This window comes from Sycon ciliatum, unplaced genomic scaffold (assembly GCF_964019385.1).
Source record: "Sycon ciliatum unplaced genomic scaffold, ocSycCili1.1 SCAFFOLD_2020, whole genome shotgun sequence".
NCBI lineage: Eukaryota > Metazoa > Porifera > Calcarea > Leucosolenida > Sycettidae > Sycon > Sycon ciliatum.
In genome coordinates this window covers 1-7,500 of record NW_027044899.1, presented here as the reverse complement: position 1 = coordinate 7,500, position 7,500 = coordinate 1, and the positions used below count along the sequence as shown (strand labels likewise).

The following is a 7,500-nucleotide window of genomic DNA, read 5'->3' as shown; positions in this document are numbered from 1 at the left end:
TTCGTGCAATCATGGATGTAACTATGCCACGCACAGAGCATACGCTTGTGAGTTTCAGTCTACCTTGCCAGGATGATTTTCGCAGTCTTTTCATCGATCAGCTCTAAGGAACGGCACAGGTTCACGTACCTCTCCCTCGTACTCGCCGCAGTGAACTCCTCTGGTTCAGTGAAATGCGCAACGTCATAGCCGGCCTCCTGCAGCCTTCTCACGGTTGGTGCAACAGTCTCCAGTAGATCCAGGTACTGTTCATTCACTTCCTCCCAGGTAGCGGGTACCTTCTGTTTCGTGGACTTGAGTTGATCGGCTCTCTTGTTACAAGTCGTGCTGAGCTTGCTCTGCGCCGTGTAACAAGTTACAAAGACAAGATAAAACAGGGCAGCGTTGGTAAGATTTGCAGACAGCGTTTTGCACAGCTAAGAATGCTGTGATGCTCGTACAGCGGGTAATTTTCGAAAGGCGCTCAGTCTGTACAGATTTGTATATCATGCTTGTAGGGTGTTTCTTTCCATACGGACATTTGACACTGCACAGTATAGGCATGTGCCCAAGCACTGTATCCACTAAGTGTGCAGTGCATTTCCATACTGAGGTTCAGGGTTGCGCAGTGCAACACAGGCTTTGCGTTTCAAGTGGACATTACACACTAGTATAAAGGGGCTATCCGGCATTATCGATACTTTTCACGAAATGAAAACAGTTTAGTTAGGATCCTCCCCCCACCCCCTTTGAACGAAAAAGACATGGACTTGACAGCAAGAACGCCTTGATGTCTCACATATCAATATTTTTTCGAAACAAAACTCCCCTTGCATGATCCACCCACCCATAAACGAAACTTTTTTTCTCTTCGTGTAAAAGATCGATAGTTATGGACGGCCCCTAAGACCATGAGATGAGCACAGTATTATTCACCACCTGGTCAGTGTGGTTACTTACAACCACTTACTTTCCTTGCAATATAAATAACAAGTTAATAACCTATTTCCCCGTTTGCTGTTGATGTTGGGGTTTGTTTGGCCTAAGGATCACACAGGGCGAAACTCGAGTCTCAAGCAAAGCCTCGCTTTGTCTTCTATGCCCATTGTGCCTTTTCAGTTTTAGGGTTCCCTCCCCTCCCGCCACAATCAATTTGAGCACTTTATCTAAATTCGCTGCAATGTGTTTGCGTTTGATTCCACACTAGTATTCTAGCGACTCACCACTTCTGGTCCCTTCATTCCACATTCTGCGACAAGCTTCTTGTCATCAAGGCGCGCCTTGACTGCTACGATGAGCTCTTTCATACTGGATGTCATGTCTGTGGAAGTAATTGTCCCCAACACATGGACAAATAGAGATACATTCGTCAAAGAGAACTTTAAATGAAGACTAACTGAGCTAACTGTTCGTCCCAAACTGTTTGTCCATTGGGGTAGGGGGATTTTACGCGTGTGTACACGTACGCGTGTGGAAGAAAGTAAGTTGATAGGGTGCTGGTTGATTCCTTGATGCCCCCTCTCTCGTCCGCGGGCTTTGTGCGGGATATGGCAACAGAGGTTGCACGTGCAACGCACATGTATGTGTAAGTTCTCGTGAAGTAAATTATTAATTATACTGATACTGTGATAGCTGCACAGAATAGAGGCTATACATGTGCATACGATGGACATGATATCGTTGTACATGACTGTACACAGTTTGTGTTGAGCAGCACCAGTGCTTCTTGACTTATGTCTACATTGAAAAGTAGGGCTCAAAGCTATGAGTACTGTAATCATACTGCGGGCCAGTGGTGAGTGTACTTACGTCGCATCAGCAGTAGTTGAGTGGTGCTGGCTTGCTGGTTACGCACTGCTTGCATGAACGTTGTGGTGCCGGAAGACGACATGAGAAACTCATCACAGCCCTGTTCCAGTAAGGATGCTAGACAGTCCTCGCGTCCCCATGCGGCAGCCAGATGCTGAAGCCTCAGCCCTGAGAGAAGTGGGAATGCATGGCGCAAAGCAAAATTAATGATGTCATCACAATCATATGCATGCTTTGAATGGAGTGGCAAGCCGATGCCTAGCCTGTAATGCCACTCAATGGAAAAACATACAGCATGATAGCGCCACCGTACAACCTCAATACACGACAATATGTATGTATGTCTTCAGACACTGTCCAAGCACGAATCACCCACAGCATACCGTGTTTAGAGAAGGCTACATCTCGATCAGCTCCACTCTCCAGCAGCACATTCAAACACTTGGTGCGTCCCAGCATGGCAGCAAAGCACTGTATATGAATGCCGCGATCATCCACCAGCTGAACCAGATCACTGGCATTCTCTGAAGACTTGAGCACTTCCATTAGCTCGGGCCATTTCCCGAGCAGTACCAGCTTGAAGCACTTCTCGCTGTCGTCAAGGTCTTCCACGTTATCGTCGTCTTCATCACTATTCTCCTCATTTCGTTTCTTGTTTAGTTCATCGCAATCATCATCGTCATAGTCGAGGAAAAGATCGTCTCCGTCGTCGCCACCCTGCTCTGCTCCCTCCATCTCTACCTCTACCCTATGAACTACTCGTCAACACGATCGCTAGCGCTAGTATCTAAGAACACATTTTAATTGCGAGTATTTTTATTTTGAATATTTTCTCTTTTACATACACGATCACCATGATCACATGCACCGCCACAAAACCATCGACCAAGATCCGATTCCCCTGGCATGACCATGTCCATGATTCGCATGAATGATGACTGTCCATGATGACACTGACAGTGACCATGGTGACACCACAAAACTGGGCATGGGTGTAGCGCTCGTTGATCGGATCGGAGCGCTATAGCTGTTACCATGGCTACTGCCTGTACTGGATGCGGACGCCTACAAAGAAGTACATAATCATTGTACAGTACTGTCAGTAGTACTAGTAGTGCAGTGCCCGCAGCCGTAGGCGTAGGCGTCTAGGACAAAACATGGGTCGGTGAAACGACATGGCATATGGTCGATGCCGGATCATACACTCCTGACCAGGGTCGGGGCAATATGCCCCCGCATAACTCACTACCCGGACCCTGCTACCCGCCGGTTTTCATTTCAGTTCAAGAGTCAAGACCATGATTCATGAAGACCGACCGTAGATCTACCGACCGTCCTGTCTTTCACCTACCTGTTACTCATCATGACTTCAGACAGTCAGTAGACGAAGTCGAAGGGTGCATGCAGCTGCCAAACTGTCATTTCGCGGCAGATACGAGAGAGGTAGATTTGCATGTGAAAGTAGCTGCCGGAGGAGATGATTTGAGCAGCTGAAATTGAAAATCAAAGAACAACAAACTACTTTTACTTGGTCTGGGTACCGGACAGTTCCTTCAACGTCTTTTCTTGTTCGTTGACCCTAACGATACTGCTTGGGCAGTTGACATTCACGGAGACCGTAGTGTCGTCTTGCAGGAACAGCGTAGCGTATACTAGTAATATTCAGTTGAATCCAATCTCTGGAGGGTAGGGTCGCCACGATGCCAGGAATCCACCCCCGGAGGACGGGATGCGGAGAGAATGCCGCAAAGCGTGAATCAGCTACGGCGGCGCTGTCTATCATCGTGCTGTGCTTGCTCGGAGCGACGATTCACTGTGGCAGTGCCGAAGTGCCCGGTGCTTGGAACCACTTGTTCCAGGATAACGTTGACTATGTGTTCGCTTACAACTCAACGGCATTGCTCCCGGAGAGTAGGACGTCGACTCTTGCCAAGGTAAAGATCATGTCAGTGCCGATCAATGAGTGCTGTGCGGTGCGGTACATCACAGAACATGCCGCTGCTTGGGGTAGTTACGGACCTCTTTCTTTGGTTGCACTTTGAAGTTTGAGAGTGGAGCTTCCGAAATGTGAAGACTTGCCCAAAGTCTCTACGCTAGGTACGCGCATTGCGCCTTTTTCATTTCTGCTGTGTAGCATAATTCCTTTGGCAATATTGGATTTAGTCGGAGGGAAACAATAATTATTAGCATAAGAAACGAAGCCAGTTGTAAACTAACTGCCTACGCTACTCACCAACGCTTGTGCATGTGTATAGCATACAAGTAACCAGGTCCAGCAGCATAGCTCCTGGATTTCAGATGGTTCGGCCAAATGGGATTTTATTTTATTATTATTGCAAATAACGCTGAGTAATTACACGAATGCATAAAAACCAGCATTTGCTTCCGGGAAGGATTCACAAACATAAGACAAAAACACCATCAATGTAACTGCACATACGAAAAGCAGCTTCTATTGTCAAGTTCGAGTGGCAATGTCAGAAAGACGGTAGACTGTTCGTGCACGATGTTCACCCTGCAGGGGATAAGTCAAAGGACGCGGCTCGGCAGAGGAAGATGAGTGCCGCGGGGTGCCATTCCACCGTGACTTATCCCCTGCCAACTGCCGCAGCTGATTAAGGCCTCTAAGCGTGCCCAGGCGAATGCCGAGTCGGGCTAGGCAGTCCTGAGAAAGAGCTGAGAGGAGAGTTGTCCTGGGTCGGCCCAGTCGACCGCGCAGGCTCGCGGTGGCTGAAAACTCTAACACGCGCTGTGGGGGAGAGCTCTTCTGCATTCTCAGTACGTGACCAAGGAATTCCCAACGCCGTTGGTCAATCTCGAGCGAAATTGGTGCTGAGCCGCAGATGTCGTACAGATGCTTGTTGGTAATTGTGTTCGGGAACTTAACGCCAGCCATTGTTCTCAGATGCCTTCGATGAAAGGTGTCAATCCCTCTGGTGGTGGCATCTGTGAGACCCCATGTCGCACAGTTGTACAACAGCACTGGCTTCACATAGGTATTGTACAGCGCAACTCTAAGCAGTAGTGAGGTAGATTGATGCTTGAAGAGTGCGTACAACGAACAGAATGCCTGGGTTGCTAGGGCCTTTCTGGCTTGGACATCTTGCGCTGAGCCTAGCCGTGATCCCAGCGACTTCGCATTTCTCCATGCTTCGGAACCACGCTCCTCCAGATCATCAGCCAGGTATATCTTTGTTCGTTCAGTTTTGGAGGTATTAACGGTGAGGTTATGGCTTGGGAGGGTCTCTGCACATTGATCATGAACGTCCTCTAGCTCTTGCTCATCAGTTCCAATGAAGTCTAGATCATCCGCATACTGCAGTTCAGGTGGTAGGATGTCGTCAGGAGGGGAGTCAGATCTGATACCTCGCAGTGCACTCTCAAAGTAGCATGTAAACAGAATCGGACTAAGACTGTAAAATGGGATACTTGGTGGAAATGCCCATTATTGACCATTTGCACAAATCGGGAGGGACAACTTTTTTGAATAAGGTCCTGGCCTGACCTGCTGCACCGGGTGCTACGCCCCTGAAGCATGTGAACATGAAAGTAATGGGCTCATTCATACAGTTCTTTCAATGCATCATTATCTTCTGTGGCAGTATATATGCCTGTTTGCCACTTGTCGACAAACTGACCTGCGGACTAACAGACGTCATCTTCAGGTATCACCAGGCACTCACCATCATGGGGGGGGGGGGTGCTCTCTTGAACACGCTGGTCATGGTCCCAGCGCGGTTAGTGTTGGCCGCTTACTGGGCATGCACCGACCATGCACTTATACACCTTTGTGTTCCTTCTCCAAAAAAACGCCAAATGGGTGTACAATGTACTCTCCGGCTGTGTTAAAGTTCCAGGTCAAAATCCTGGATCCTACTACATGATTGTACTGAATTAAGTACATGGTAATCACGAAATGGAAGCGCACCAATTTTGATCGATACAGCTTTGTTCTCGGTTATTTTATTTTTTATTTATTTTTGCCAACATCATACAGTACATATAGCTCGGGTTGTAATCTGGCAATGTACACATCCCCATGTAAGTGCAATCCCAGCACCTGAGAAACGTGACAGTGCAAGCACTGCACATGTGTTCATGTCCCCTGCTTGCCTTAACGCAGTAGGCAGGGACATTAACGTTACAGCAAGTGCTCTTATGATATACCACCACCTCCTCGTGATAGTTATCATCTTTGAATGGAAGATGAAAATTTACCTAAAATCCAAGTGATAGTTACAGTGCTCTCATGTTTGGCGCAGTGCGTGTCATCTTTTCCTGCTGTTGTACATGTACGTCACATCGCCACTTCACAGAGCTGTATAAATCGACATTGCTGTGTTGCTTTGCATTTTTCCTATGTACTGATTTGAGAAATGTTCCCACGAAAGGTCTTGTCGGATTCACGGCTGGATTTGTGTTCATTTTGCAAATCCAATCCCAGCTATAAACCGTGTGCACATCATGTACTGAATAACGTAACCATGGTAACCTAGTCCATTGTGGAATGTAGCATGTGGTATAGGTGGATAATAATAATATTGCTAAATAGACTGATTCCAGGTATGATGGTATATTGGTAGAAGAGTAGTTCAACTAATTCATCAGTTTCAGGGAGTTATAAAAGGAGAAAGTCGGAAGAAAAAAATGTCTACCACCAGCGGGACACTGCGCGAACCAGAGACCTTCGCTATTGGCCAGAGATGCTCCACAACTAAGCTATGAAGTAGTCGCTAGACCAGAGGAGATTGTCCAACATCTTGTCAGGTTAGGAAGCTCGAATTTCCTGTACCACTCTACGGGCTGGTGGGATACAGCCCTCACTGCTGTCACAAGCTTCAATAGATCTATGCAGGGAGTTCAACTGATCTACCATTATGCTGAATTAGATGTGCAGCTGAAATGGTGGCAATTACTTGTACATCTATCTATCACTACTCCAACTAAATCCTGGTTGAATAGAGAATTGTTCTGCACCATACGCTAAGGAGTAGTAAGAACATAGTTTCTCCATGCATACGATGATAGTCATGGTACAAACGGTATAATGACCTTTTACCATGCTTACCGGGTGCAACTTGCCACAATCAGTAAGTCTAAATCTTGCATATGGATATGTGTGCTTCTATCTTGATTGCTGCCATGCAGGTCCTGCTGCGGGTAGTGAACAGTGGTGATGACTGGCAAGAGATCAATGTACAGCCCATTGCCACGGGTACAGTGCACTCCACTCCTGATACCACCCCAGGTAATGAACACTTGGTCAAAGTAGCTATTCGGGAATGGACTATTTGTATATTAGAGGCGAATATATACGGGGGGGGGGGGGGGGGGGGGGGGGAGCATCCACTCTGGAACTATGGTTGAATGTTGTGTGAGGCATGTTCTCTCTTGTGACTTGGTGATGTGGGACTTTTGGATAAAGTCGATGTGTGATAGTTGAAGCCACAGCGGAACTAATTGTTGGCCTTTTTAATTTGTACAGATTCATCCCTGGACAATCTCATGCCTGTCAAGGAACCAGTAGCCTGGTAAGTGGAGATGGGAAATATCTATATGGCCATTCGGCATCATTGACAATGTCCACGGAACAAAAAAATTGGGGTATCACTATCCCCCCCCCCCCCCTGAACGAAAATTTATTGACTCGACAGCTATAATAGATTAATGTTTCAGTTATCAAAAGGTTTGTGTGGAGATCGATAATAGTTA

The 7,500-nt window shown here is 47.1% G+C and overlaps 2 protein-coding genes across 2 annotated transcripts in view; one reads left to right on the top strand and one right to left on the bottom strand.

The window, feature by feature from the left end:
- The window catches only part of LOC135830713 (ankyrin repeat domain-containing protein 45-like), a gene marked incomplete at its 5' end in the record, with an annotated part of 3,433 nt that extends 843 nt beyond the window's left edge, over positions 1–2,590 (bottom strand). The window contains 4 exon segments of the mRNA XM_065342941.1: positions 1–338; positions 1,203–1,300; positions 1,789–1,956; positions 2,172–2,590. The exon segment at positions 1–338 is cut by the window's left edge and continues 843 nt beyond it. Coding sequence (XP_065199013.1) covers positions 60–338; positions 1,203–1,300; positions 1,789–1,956; positions 2,172–2,523 — 897 coding nt within the window. The 3' untranslated portion in view covers positions 1–59.
- A 677-nt stretch (positions 2,591–3,267) lies between these two features.
- On the top strand, positions 3,268–7,344 carry LOC135830712 (uncharacterized). The gene is made up of 3 exons (XM_065342940.1): positions 3,268–3,722; positions 6,937–7,036; positions 7,274–7,344. Exons 1-3 carry the CDS (start codon positions 3,489–3,491, stop codon positions 7,321–7,323), a joined length of 384 nt encoding a protein of 127 aa, XP_065199012.1. The 5' UTR covers positions 3,268–3,488; the 3' UTR covers positions 7,324–7,344.
- Positions 7,345–7,500: the final 156 nt, after the last annotated feature.

Bases quoted from the DNA above. Each gene is read 5' to 3' on its own strand.
- LOC135830712 (XM_065342940.1), top strand. From the start codon at position 3,489: ATGCCAGGAATCCACCCCCGGAGGACGGGATGCGGAGAGAATGCCGCA. The intron at 3,723-6,936 runs GTAAAGATCATG...GCTGCCATGCAG, and splicing joins GGACGTCGACTCTTGCCAAG to GTCCTGCTGCGGGTAGTGAA. The intron at 7,037-7,273 runs GTAATGAACACT...TAATTTGTACAG, and splicing joins CACTCCTGATACCACCCCAG to ATTCATCCCTGGACAATCTC.